This window comes from Argiope bruennichi, chromosome 8, assembly GCF_947563725.1.
Source record: "Argiope bruennichi chromosome 8, qqArgBrue1.1, whole genome shotgun sequence".
Lineage (NCBI taxonomy): Eukaryota > Metazoa > Arthropoda > Arachnida > Araneae > Araneidae > Argiope > Argiope bruennichi.
The window spans coordinates 115,028,466-115,043,073 of NC_079158.1; the positions used below are offsets into that span (position 1 = coordinate 115,028,466).

The window sequence follows — 14,608 nt, forward strand, 5'->3', positions numbered from 1 at the left end:
CTCCAGGGAGTCGAACGATATGGCTGATGCGTGTTGATGTTTTTAGCTGTTGATTCTAATGCGCCTGCACGCATTTGAGTAGCGCCAAGCGTTATGGCGAGAGTGTGTGGTTGCTGATGCTGTTGCTGCGTCAAGTGAGTCTGACGACTTTGGGTTGCGGCGGCCTTCTTTTTGTGTGTTGCTGCACCAAGTGAGTCTGACGACTTTGTGTTGCTGCGTCCAGTGAATCTGACGACTTTGGTTTGCTGTGGGTAGATGGCGCCACAATAGCTGTACGAAAGTTGAAGGTTCATCACGTCCGAGGTCACCCATGTGGTGGATTGAGATGAGCGAGGATAGAACCTGGGACCTTGTAGTTCGCAGCCGAGTAACATAACCACAATGCAAAAGCAATTGCTCGTATAGTGTAGCTGTTAACTGGCTTATAAGCTATTCACTACAGACTCAACAAAGGAGCGATACGCAGAAGTATGTGTGGATTTCTGGAATTCATTGTTAGTATATAATCTTGATTTTCCTTCCATTAGATACATTTTCTTTCGTGCCTTTTTTTCTGTCGTTTTAGATCTATTATCTTATTTTAGTTCGAAATTTATATGAATTGTTTATATAGTTCAAGTGGGAATAAAGTTTTCAGGAAATGTACTAAGAATATTTAATATAATTTTATTAAATATTGTGACAAAGAAAAGAAAAAAAAACAAAACATGGGAATTGACTATTCAGGTCACACATCCAACAGAAAACGTTCTTGTCAAATTTGTGAATGTCATTAAAAATATATGACTAGGAAGAAGGCGAGGATCCAAATTTTGTTTCATCTAAAAAAGGGAAAAACATATTTTTGGGAAAGCGTCTATTGGTGAATTTGATTGTTGTATTATCTGACGAACTGTACATGATTTTTATGTCAGAGAAAGGAAAAAAAAAGCCCTGTATGTTTAAAGAGACAGTGGACTCTATTAGACACCTTTGCAAATTATTCACTGAGGGTAGGGCATTTTTTAAGCTTATGTATTAAATATAAATATAAAAAATATCTTTGAAAAAATTTTTAAAACGTAATATATTTTTTTAAAAAATAAAATATTAAGTTTTCGAAAATTTCAAAATATTCCAGGTGACGACTTAATTTTTAATCTTTTTTCTATTACCTTTTCTTTATTATCCTACATAAAATTTATTTGGAACAAAACTGTTTATGATTTTGTAATTCCAATCAAATGTTTAATTTTTTGAAATAATTTTATGCACACGCATAACTTTTTCATAAAAATTTTAAGTTTTTTTAAACAAAAATTGACGTTTAACTATCTAAAATAGCTCGAAATGTAAAATGCATATCCCGTTTTCATTTGATATTTAACCGAAACCTTAGTTACCAATTTTAAAATTTAAATTTAAAAAAATTAAGTTACCTGAAACATTTTAATGATATTTAAATTTAATTAAAATATCGATTTAATAAATGAGAATAAAATGTACTTTTTTTTTCTCTAGGCTCATCATTTTATTGAACAATATATTTTACAATGTTGTTTAGATAAATATAATGCTTATATGTTTGTAATGAACAATAGAAAGAAAATTTCATATTTTCAAGAATTTTTGCTTATTTTAAAGTCCATTGTTCTCTCTAAATTACTTCTGATTTTAAAAGAAAAATCTTTTAATATTAAAGAATTATTTTTTTTGTAAAAAAACTTGAATTGATAAATTCTAAGTACAAAAATAAATCGTTTATTAAATTATAATTCTATATTTGGGCCACTTATTGTGAATAAATATTGTTCTGTAGCTATTTTCGTGTCAATTTATATCTTGCTATTTTGCAAGTTATTTCGGGGTTAAAATGCTTCCTAATTCCGCGAATAACTTCATTAACAAATCTTAACATCTTCTCTTTTATCACTTTAGAATTACTTTAATATAACTATTGGAAACGAATTAATCTAATGTGTAGAAACTAGAAAAATATCACCAAAAGAAAAATTTGGTTCTTCTAAAAAATAAATTTCCTTGGGGCCGTAAAGAGACAAAGAGTATAATTGCTTGCAAACATTTATTGAAACAGATACTTACATCACGCTTTCAGCCATCTCTCAATATAAGAACCAATGAAATTGAAGCACTTGTTTATACCATAAGACCAACAAACCGGTTCACCGATGTCGAAGAAATACATAGCTTCAGAGACATTCCTGGGAAAATCGTCTGCAATTTATCGTCATTGGGGAAGTACTGCTCGGCCAGGAATTTTCAGGCGATGGAAAAAAAATTTAGTTGCTGACAGCAAAATCGAGACTGAATAATCAAACAACTCCAATTTGCACCGTTCCAGCAATTATAATGTGTATAGCTTTGTTTAAAGGTGAGCGTTATCATGAAGCAATACCACCTATAATTCTGATTTTCCTCCTGGAGATACCATCTGTTCTAGCATCTGAAAAGGTTTCTTTCTTAACAGCATTTTCCTAGTGACGACAATTAATAGATGACTGTCATATGCTAGTTCCAGTTTCGTGGACCAGTTTCTCTGACAGTGGTTTACAGGAATTGGTCTCACGTTTTGACGTGTGTTTAATTTTAGTAGTGCTTACTTATACTGAGAGGTAGCTGAAAAATTGATGCATTTGTTTCCAAAAATTTTCCACATATGTTTTAGTTCATTTTTCGGTACATGAGAAAACTTAACTTCTGAACGAAGAAAAATGCAAGATAAAAAAATTAATAATTTCAAACAAAAAAATTAATTTTTGTTGAAATCGATAGTAGTTAATGAGATACGAGCAATGAATTCCAAATCTGAATCATTAAGTAAGATTTGTAAAACGCAAGCAAGGAATACAACTTACGGAACAGGGCGAACCTCCAGCTAAAGTTCCTTCTGAATATTGTTTGGGCTTTCTTCACGAATTCGTTGTCTGGATTGTTGTGGGAGTCTATTTTGGTGGAGAAAGCAGAGCTGGCGATCACGTCCATGGTGAAAGCTCCATAGATCCTGAAAGCAAGGACAGGTTCACGCTAATTGCATCAATTAAAGTAGGATCGCGCAGATTAGTAAAAAGAAAGAAAATTTCTTTTAGCAAAAAGACATCGCTGAACTTAGTACTTTAAAAACTGAAATTGCTACGATACTATGAATGGAATCGTTGGACGCTTCTTATTTAAGCAGTAAATATTGATTCGGAAGTTAAATTTTCAGTCGAATTGTTTTACAGTAATTTTTAAACTGACATTTTCTAGATCTAAGGGCACAATGATAATAATGGTATTTTATAATCTAAAATTTCAAAATTTAGATTATAATTATTATTATCCTTTATTAGACAAGGCAAAAAATCAATAGTCGATGTAGAATTACATATTATAATTTTGGTACTGATATAGAGAAAGTGATTCATTACTGAACAATTCGAATTGCGAACAAATTACTGAACAATTCAAACATTACTGAATAACTCGAATTCGAATTTCTTGAGAAGCACCACGAATGCTTCCGAAGAAATATTTTTACATTCGTATACGGCATTGCACAAATATGAAAACGAAGATGAACTCTGCTACGACATATGAGAAAAGTTATCTACATATCATAAATTCTTTCAATTCACTATAACCCCAAAGCGATATTAGAAAGATGCCAGCCAGACTGCTTGATCTAGAGCGACAAATTTTAGCATGCATGTACATTGGAAAATAAGACTATTTTTAAAAAATTTTAACAAGAAGTTGAATTACTTAAAATTTAAGTAAAAATTTGATGTTATTTTTCGACAACTTACGAAATTATTATAACATAAAAATGATTTTTACACCACCTTAAAATTGAAATAATTATGTTTTCAGAGATTTTTTTTTTATCATTTTGTCATATAATTTTTTCTACATTTAATTAATTTTCAAAAATTATTTTAAGCCTATTTTAAAATAATATATTTATTTGATGAAGTTTTCAAATTCTTTTCATTGTTGCTGCTGATATTTCATCCTCCTTTCTTCCGTCGTTGATTACCAAGATAAGAAGATTCGGCTCATTTTTTCATGTTGAATGGATTTCAATATAAGACAGACTTTTAATAAAAGTTTTGAAATGTTTCTATACTTACAATTAAAGTTTAATCAAGAAATGATGACATTTTTTAAGTACCTTCATTTTTAAACACTGTTGCTCTTTCTAATGATATAATTGGATGTATTATTAGGCAGAAAATTAATGAGCTTAGCACAATGAAAGAATGGTATAAGGTTTCTAAGACATTACGAGTCATGTTTTTATAAAGATTTGAAATTTAAAAGCATTTTGCTAAAGAATAATAATGCTAAGTTAATGCCATAATAGCTAAGTTAAAAATATATAATTCAAATTTTTAGCACTCATTAACACCAGCAAACACGTAGTCTTTAAATGTTGTTGTTGTTTCTTATGGTACTTGCCATGGACAAGCCCGCTGTTACGAAGACAGCGATTTAAGCCGGTGGGGGAGCGTCTCTTGTTTATTTAGTAGCGCCAACTAGGGCCAAGAGTATGACTTTGCTACTCACGCATCACTCATTCGCTTGCACAACCCCTTTTTACAAAAGGCCCATTCACACAATTTACAGATAGAACAACCATGCCCAAACCGGGACTCGAATTCAGGACGCCCAGATCACAGGGAAGACGCGTAACCCCTATGCCAGGACGCCGGTGTCTTTAAAAGTGATAGTGATATATAAAGATACATTACTACGTAATGAATCTGTTTCTCTATGCTGAGTATGGCCGTGGTTTTCCTAAGCGACCAAATTACTACAAAAATATACTCAAAATAAATAATAACTTATTAAGTAATTCGGGTAGTAGATATAGAAATATTTAAACGAATTTTGTTTATTAATTTAACACTTTTTAAGAGTTTTAGAATCTGCAAGAATTTGATATAATTCTTCTGTAAGTGCATAAAAACATAATCTAGGACTTCTAAAATATATTCAATAAAGATTTATATACATTCTAGTATTTCAATTATAAATGGAGTTCAACAGTTTATGATATTTCAGCATGTACAATTGTTGCCACAAAATCAGGAAAACTATCGTGTAACCAATAAATATTTATCATTATCTTTTCTTTCTACCGATGATTGAATTCTTGTTCTCCATTTCTGTCTTTGTAGTCAGAAAACAAATGATTTTTAAATTTATTTTATATAATTTATCTAGCTGTTGATTAGATTCTTTTATACAAAGAAAACAAAGGAAAAGTGTTGTAATCTTAATCTTTAAAAACTTCGAAAGTTCCCGACTTTCTTGAATTCGAAAAATACATTTCTGGAATTATGTGTGGCTATGAAGATGAAAAAGTCTGAGCTAAAAAGATGAAATTTGCTAAAATGACTTAATATAAATTTGTTGTTTTTTATCAAATTTTGAACAAAATCCATTCAGCGAAAATCTGTATGTCTGTCTCTTCGAATACAAGTGAACAAGATAATGATAACGAATGAAGAGTTAGACACATGAAATTGCTACAGAAATATAACATCTAAAATACAAACTATATCAAATTTGGAACTAAATCCATCTAGAGGTTGACTGCCGGTGAACTTGTACTTTTTCATGCATGTAAGAGCAATAACACAAGAGTATAATGCCTAAAATAAATGAAATTTGGTATGTAAACTTGTGTCAGCAATTGCTGTTAGGTGTCAAATTTCGATTTAAATTGGTCGATAACTCCTGATTTCATTTTTAGAGCACTTTTTTCTGCTCACAGACATATGTATAGTGACTACATTCCTGTATACACGGATGGCTCCAAAGCCGAGTCTCACGCTGGTTATGCTTTTGTTTGTGAGAATGTAGTTATAAGTCACAAATTACATGAATTTACTTCAGTTTTTACTTCGTAAGTCACAGCCATATATAGTGCTATACAATATATTGCTAAGAATAAGTTTAGAAAGGTGATCATTTATTCCGATTCTTGGAGTGCCCTTCAAGCCCTTATTGGAAAATCGCACAATCATGCATATATTTCTGATATCAGGAATTTGCTTAAGGACCTAAGTCAAAATAGTTTTGAAATTCTATTCTGTTGGATTCCTTCCCATGTGGGTATCCAAGGGAATGAAATAGTGGATATTGCAGCAAAATCAGCAACCGAATCCCACGAACAATTAATTCCTTATGCTGATGTACGTTCTTCCGTTCGGAAATGGTTTTTGCAAAATTGGCGGAACCAATGGAACCTTGAGATAGAAAACAAACTAAACATAGTGAAACCTTTTATAGAACTTTGGTGTTCCTCCTTAAATCGCAGATGCGATGTTATTCTGACACGATTACGCATAGGGCATTCTCGAATAACGCATAAACATATACTTTTAAAGCAGCCACCACCAATTTGTAATCGTTGTGGTGATAGTTTAACTATCAGACAAATATTGATCGAATGTCAGTCACTGGGCTCATTGCGTCTTAAGTATTTTAATACAGTTGTTCCTTGTCTTTCACTTTTAATCGGGCATAAACCGCATTTTAATATTTTTCTGTATTTAAAAGAGGCGGGTTTTATCAAAGAAATTTGAAATGTTTTTTCCTTGTCGTTGTTCTTAATTTGTAGTTGTATTTTTTAAAAACAGATTATAAACATTTCAAACAAAGTTTTAAGACGTAGCACCAAAATTTTCATCTAGTTGCGGCGCAGTTTATCCAGAGAATGGATCTTGCGCTAGTATAATATTCACTCACTCACTCAATCAATTGGTCGATAAAAATAAGTCCAAAATACATAACTTTTTCTGATACTTGTAAATTAGCTGCATGGCAATGATTAATCGCCAAAAAAAAAAAAACGTCAAATATTGCAAATCATATACAGCAAAAAATGCTAAATTCAAGCCAAAAAGATCGATCTTTCATAACTATGACTCAGAATGTAGTTGATACATAAGTACAGGTTTTCTTTACTGTGTTACAAAGCATGCAACACTCACGTGTGAATAAATAAAGACCTGAGAACTTCCAAGGTACATAATTTCTTGTGAGAAGAAGGGAATAACATTTATATATACTAGAATATGCAAGAAAATTTCGGTAGAGTCCACATCATTTTTCTTTGCCCAGCGTAACTTAACTCGTTCATTTAGGTTGTTAATTACTAATTGTTGTAGTTGAAAGGGTAGATTGCTTATGAAGTTAAGAAGATGATTTTTTTTTTGTATTAATCTTATTTGCAAGAAAATCAATATGGCATGAAAAAATTATTTTACCAACCTCTTTGCTTCTATAGGAGTTCCATTCTTAGAGAGAGTCCGAAAGTTTTCAACTGCAGTCAGTGCACAATCCTTCATTATACTCATCATCTGGGGAAAAAAATGCAATTTTTTTAGCACAGCTCCTTGGTATTAATAATTTTTAACAAAACATACTGATTATTTTCTGCTAGAAATTGCGAATAGCGACATGAAGCAAGAAAAAGATTATATATGCAGTAATTTGGAGAAAATAATAGTTATTTTTATCGTTTAAGAACTAAAAGTTTACGTTTCATTTCGTTTCGTTTAGTTATATTAACGTCCCGTTGTAAAGCAAGACTAGGGCTATTTTGGGACGGACCTCGTCATTTTAAACCGTGGTCAGATGACGAGGACGACACCTGAGCTGGCACTCCCCCCTCTCCACACTACACCACACCAGCGGGAGGACGTTTGGCCTTGACGGATTTAACGTGCAACAGGCCTTCCTTACACGACGCTTCTTCGGTGGAATCGGGTCTCGAACCTGAAACCCTCCACCTGTTACTACCAGGCCACTGCAGCCCTCATGAGAAGCAAGAAGCAAACAGAGCGGAGACAGCTTCTCATGGAGAGCTCCCTCGCTTGCCGTCGATGGAAGGAAAAACACAGCAGACAGCAGAAGGCGCAGAGGAGAAACTAAACTGAAGGAAACGGAGTAAAGATCCCTGGTTACCTCGGGGTTGGGGCACCCGTACTCACCTAAAGAAGGTGAGCCCCTGAGGAGTTAAGAACTAAAAGAGTGACTTATAAATTACAGCTTCATTTTTTTATTTTGTAGGATGTTCAGCAAATATTGTTCCAGAAATATTAATCAACATTTGAATTTCGAGGTAAGCATTTTGATTTGTAAAGCATTTTTTTTAAAAAGAAGACTAAAGAAATTGATTGCTGTTTAATTAAACAAGCTGCCGAGATCAGAACAAAGAGGAAAATTACATGCGTTTTCTCATGTGCAATGTCTGCTTTTGCACTTTTTATAATTTGCAGTCAGTTTTGACCATGTAAACTGTTCAGTAAAAATGCACTGAGTTATACTGTTTAAGAAGCATCTATATTATGATTTATTATTTTTAAGTAGTTAGAAGGAATCTATTTATATTCCCATTACAGAGTACAATCGAGTTATTTCGTAGAATACCTAGGTAACTACACGGAATAACTGGTCAAATCATTTATAGTACCTAAAAATTGATAATTCCACACTTTAACTAGTTATTCTAAGAAATAACTAATAATTTTATAAATTAACTAATGATACACAGATAAACAGTACAAGATATAATTTAACTAAATTATATGCCATCCAAAATGATATTTATACAAAGGCCCAAAAAACAGTAAGCACGAAGAAAACTTCAAAATATTATATTCTCCATTTCTGAAAATTAATTATTTTTATTTGTTGAACTTTGAAAATCAGACAGTTAGATTTAATGGAGCAAACAGAGTTTGTTGTTGTTGTCGTGTCTATGCATACAGTGCTAGTGCAAAAGATCAGAGTCCCCTGAAAGCTTTGGTGACAAGATCTGCAAGTTCTGGAGCCGATGGCTATGGAGAATTTCGATTGGGGGTGCTCCAAGTTAAAAGAGCGAACCGATAATGGCCTGGCAGTCAAAAACATGGTCTGGAGTTAGTTGCAAATGGGGACAGTACTTGCAGATGGGATAGGATTTTAAAACAGAGTTTAAATAATGTAATTTAGGTACTTCCCAAAATAGGGGGAGGGGGACATCATGTTAAATTTTAAACAAACAAAATATTTCAGTTTAAGCAGACCAAGCTATGTTAGAAATAGGTAAAGAATTTTATCCAACAGTACCTTATTTCTAGCTGAAAGCTTTTTTTAGTTGATCATTATGTACGTTGATAAGTGAAAGAATATATAAGCCATTGTTACGAAACCCGTCTAGGAAGTATATTTTTATCCACTAATATTTCAGAAAACATTGAACATTTATTTCAAAAACACACTCAAGATGTACTTAAAAATGAGCACTTGTACAAACTAACAACACAAACAATAAATTGCTGATAAAACAACACAAATAATGAGTCGCAATTTCAGAATAAAGTTAATTCTGTTTGACATTATGGTTTTCCGTTAATGTGATGGTGCGCAGAATTTTCCGGAAGAATTGTAGAATCTCGATTCCTAATAGAGATATATATTCTTATAGAGATCGTTTATTTACTATAATCTGCTTTCTTATCACCAAATATTCTCAAACAGTATATTTTATAGTGAGATAAATAGTTTAAAACTATTAAACAAAAAAGGCTGGCAATTTTCGAAAATAATGCCACAAGCCGTTCTAACTTTTCATGTCACAATAATTGCCCTTTTAATGATTAAAAGTTCAAATGGCCATAATTCCAAAAAGGTGTATATAAAATCTAGTTGCTAATTGCTCTGAATTTTAGTATAAATTATATTCGTTGTACACTCAAAAAATATTTTAAGAATTTCATAACCCATTCTTTCACTCACCCTTTTGATTTTTCCCGTCGAAAATGTCGGTGTAATGATGGTGCGAATTCTTTTCCAATCTTCTCCTTGGACATTGGACAGCATTTTGTCAATCATCTCGTCACCCGTAACGAAGAGCTGAAACGAAAGTTAGTAAGTACAATAAACATTCAACTATTTACAACATGGGCTCTTTTAATACTTAATTGATTTCTGTAAAACAAATCAAAAAAGAAATTAAATGTCAATCGCGATTTATGGCTAAATATTGTGGTTGAGATTTTAAAATAAGAAATATAAAAAAAATTAAAGATTAAAATTCTGAATCAAAATTCGTAGCATGATGGTGTTTTAGGCTTGTTTTCGTTTACCTATGTTTCATTTTTAAAATTTACTCTTAATTATTTAATAACAAGAACATGCTAATAAGAATGCATTGAATAGCGTCACAACTATAGACGAAAATAAGTCATGAATGTATGGAATTTTGCACACTCAATTTTCCTCTCATCCCCCCCCCAAATGATTTAGTCTTTTATTTTATTTTGGAATTATATCATCTGCGACGCCTACGCACAAAAAAAGAATATTATTTTTTACTTGAACATTGTTGCATTGAATAATTCTGTGTAATATTTTATTAAAGAACAGTAGGGTACTACTTGATGAAAGACCATCTAAAATTTTTAATGACATACTTCATAGTAGTGTTAGCATCAAAATTTTGTAGATTAAAGTAAAAGCATTCAATCATTTTTATTACTACCCAAGAATGTAAAGTTTCAAAGTATTTAGTAAAAACTGATAGTATTAATAATTTTTTTCATTTTGAAGAATTATCGATACGAACAACTTTAGAAGGTAGAATTGATATTATAAATTTTTACAGTCTATCCATTTTTGAAAGCTGCTGTTTTTATCTATTATATAACTTGATTTGTAAAAATTTTTTGAACATGACATGGACTTGAGAGCACTTCACTATTCCGTCATCAGATTCGCTTCTCTTTCGTGAAATTAATGATCAGTCAGTGACTGTTTACATTCAGCTGATTAAAACCAAGAGGTTTGTCTCAAAATATTCCTCACATTGCTTAAAATGGGAAGTAACTAATATTACATTAAACTAAAAGATAAAATTCACAAGGAAAATCGTGTACGTGTGAATATGATAATTGAAAAACTTATCAACCTATACGGATGTAGGTTGGTGTATAATTTTATCACTATGTTTTCTAATTTATATCTCACTTTGGTATCAAACGACAAGGAGAGGATACTCAGAATACGTAGTGTATTCTCTTAAATAAATGAAGAATTTAAGCACAAAACATGTTATTATGGGATTACGCAAGAATGTACAAGAGAAAATGCGCCTTTGGATTATGAAGCCTCACAGAGTAATTCTTCAGCAATTAAAAAAAATTTTGTTGAGAGACTTAGCTCAAAATCTAGATCTACAAGCTTGCTCCTAGAATCCCATCCCCAGTTCCATCCGTTTACTTGCCGGCGTCCTGGCCTAGTGGTAGCGCGTCTTCCCCGTGATCTAGGCGTTCCGGGTTCGAGTCCTAGTTCGGGTATGGTTGTTCTCTTCCTTGTGTTCTCTCTGTGAGGTGCGTGAATGAGCCCCCCCCCCTGTAAAAAAGGAGGTTGTGCAAGCGAGTGTGTGTGTGTGTGTGTGCTACCTTTACTTGAGCTAGAAGTCAGACTTCTGTCCTCGGGTGCTCAGGGGTCTTTACCTTCAGAAGCTACTACGCAAAAATTTGGCTTAAAATAGTCAGACGCCAAAGAAACAAATCCGTTTACTTCGTTGTGTCTTAATGAATACAAAAAGATACCGCCAAATTCAAAATTATAGTTCCAACCAGCGGAAGTTGTTTCCCCAAAAATTTCTCGCATACCCTCAAATGAAGGCATTATCTTAGAGAACTCCTTGCATGGTTTTGGCGTGATATAGTTATGAAATATTAACCTCTCTCATGAATTTAGCATTTTTACTGAATCTATAGAGTGATATTTGGCACGTTTCTTGGTCATTAATCTCTAGATTAGTGATAATCGAAAATCGAATTTGTATTTTAGATACGTTTTAAAAATTAAAAATTTGACTTTTAGGCACATAATTTCATATCAAATTTCATTTATTTAATTCATTGAATTTCTGAGTTATCGCGTTTACATGTTTCGAAAAGTATGGAACGACAGACGGTCAACCCCTAGTTGGATCTGGCTAAAATCTAATAGGTGTCTACGCTATAGATGTTAAATCTATGTACCGAATTTTATCTCTCTAACTCCCTTCGTTCTGTAGTTGTCGTATTAATTTATATTTGGACAGGCGGAAGGACAGACTTCCTCCGAACATAGTTTGCTCGCAATTTGATAGAAATCTGCAAATTTGGTATAGAAACCATATACCAAATTTCATCTGTCTATCTCGAAGCGTTTTTGAATTACCTCTGTCACAGACAGACGGACATTTTTCATAAATTTGTTTCTCGAACTCATCGAGCTCTAGCATGTGGAGATTCATCAAAATCTCAAGTTCGATTTTTTTTTTTTTTTTTTTTACGATTATAATAATTTCTCTATACTAGGCATATGAAACAGCAATTTTTTTTTCAAATTCAAAAAGATTTTAAGCATAAAGCTTTATCAAAATTTCGATGTCCAATATCTCCGGTAGTGCAGATTTTTTTAGAAACATATTAAAAATTTACTCGATTTCATCCTTCACATGCTGACTCAATAATAAACAAAACAAAAAAAAATCAATCCAACCATTGTCATGGTTATTGGTATGTACATCAGGTTATTATTAGTGCACTCACCCTTCGATTGGGAAATATGTGGAAATCCTTGAGCAGGATTTGCCTGACAAGTGCCGGATCTCCCACAGAGAGAAGAGCTCGAGTACCTTCGAAGTGGCTGGCAGAGGAAAATGCAAACACGTTAATACATATAAAACATTATTTATTTAGATACTCACTAATAAAGTGACATCTTGACTTACAATAAGAGATAAAAAATTCAAAATCACACTTTTTTTAAATGAACTAAAAAGAAGAATATAATTCTGTGTCAAAATCAGAAAATGAAATTCTATAGAATACCCGTGACATCAATTACATGATGAACGTTATATTTACTGCACGTTTTATACATCGCATGTAAGATTGCTGCTGTACAATGCCTTATGCAATGTTATATATTCCTAAGGAGAGTTTATACTCAGCTAGCTACAAACCATTCTGTAAGACCACGCATGCTCAGATGCTGTACAGTAGCAAGTACTTGTTCTGTCAGGACAAGAACTTGCTTGCAATCTTCCTCCTGCGCTTGTATGACTCATTGGAATCTTATAACTGACTGAGTGTAAAATCCACCTCTAATAAAGTTCATTAGTATGAAATCCATAAATGAAGTTCATTTGTCTGAGGTCAATATCGTGATAAAAGTAATTGTTTAGTTTGCGTTTTAACAATTTGTCTTTCACTCATTTGCAGCATACTACTAAAAGGAGTGAACCGAAAATGAATAATGGATACTCGAGTTATATATATATCACGTAAACATGAAAACCGATAAAAAAAATTCGATATTGAATAAAATCTGTTGCAGAATTAAAATTAACATGCAACACCAAAGTGTATTTTCATATTTGAAAAAACAAACGCTTACTTTTCAGACAAAAAGCAAAAGCTATTTAATATTTCTGAAAGAGACCTTATTCTTAGACACTTATGACAATTTAGGAACACTCATTTGTGCTTCGTAAAACTTGCGAAAAGATATCTTTTATAATAATTAAAGCTATTTCAAGAGTATATCATGATATCATCAATTTGCTGGAAACTTAGTCTAGAAAACTATATCAGTCAAAAGATCAATATTCATAATTTACCCATAGATTCTTCCTAACTCTTTGTATCTCTGCAGTTCTGTATCATGTAGAGGCTGTAAAGACAAAAACAAAAATCGGTTTTATAAAGTTATATGTAACCTTTTTTTTAAAAAAACAAACAAAATATTTCTCATACAGGTAATAAGTTGCTGTAAAGGTTTGGGGTGCTTGCATAGCGAGGAGCCACCACAATAAGCCGAATGTTTATAATTATTCTACGTTAAAAGTGATGTTACGGAGTGATGGCACTTCAAAATGCAAAAACCTGTCCAAACTGGCATGGCGTGGAGAGGAAAATTGGATAACCAAATCATCCTGATTTCCATCTTGCCATTTGACATAAAAGCAAAATAAGTGTAAATGAATGAAATGGAATAACTGGAATCGTGTGAAAGGGATGAAATTTCATCTAGGGGATTGGTGTAAAACCAGCGTGAAACACTTATGAATAATTGGTTTCAATGTGAAATATGTGGCAGAGGACTTTATATTACCATTTCTTTGCCGGGTTATGAGGCGTCATGAAAAAGACAGGCTTGAATGGAAGAGCTAAAAAAACTGAATGGCATATATTTTTCACCAATCTGTTTATGTGATGTTTGTGTTCTCTTTAAAGGTCGACTTTACAGAAAACTTAACAATATATCAACTCTAATTCCAAGAAAAAGAATGTTGCCAGAAAGGATTGCTGCAGAATGTTTGATCTTAAACAGTTCCACCGAAAAAGAGGGTTGGGTCGGATGACCTAAGTTCCCGAATCCAGGTCCAATATTTAGGCCTGGTGGTTTAGGATAAGAGATTACAGGGAAAGTGTTGAATGTACGGGAACTCAGCATTTTCGGGGACACGTTCAATTCTAGACACCATGATTCTATGCAAAAGTTTTTGATCATAATATTTACTCAGAAAACAAGGATATCACATACACCGGACTATATCTTATTCTAATTAAAA

At 32.5% G+C, this 14,608-nt stretch overlaps 1 protein-coding gene across 1 annotated transcript in view; it reads right to left on the reverse strand.

Annotated features, from left to right (window-relative positions):
- The window catches only part of LOC129980728 (uncharacterized), an 84,634-nt gene that overhangs the window by 58,603 nt on the left and 11,423 nt on the right, over positions 1 to 14,608 (reverse strand). The window contains exons 3-7 of the mRNA XM_056091110.1: positions 13,655 to 13,707; positions 12,582 to 12,678; positions 9,772 to 9,888; positions 7,261 to 7,349; positions 2,856 to 3,001 (exon numbers count right to left, since the gene is read on the reverse strand). Coding sequence (XP_055947085.1) covers positions 2,856 to 3,001; positions 7,261 to 7,349; positions 9,772 to 9,888; positions 12,582 to 12,678; positions 13,655 to 13,707 — 502 coding nt within the window. The remainder of the gene's footprint in view (positions 1 to 2,855; positions 3,002 to 7,260; positions 7,350 to 9,771; positions 9,889 to 12,581; positions 12,679 to 13,654; positions 13,708 to 14,608) is intronic.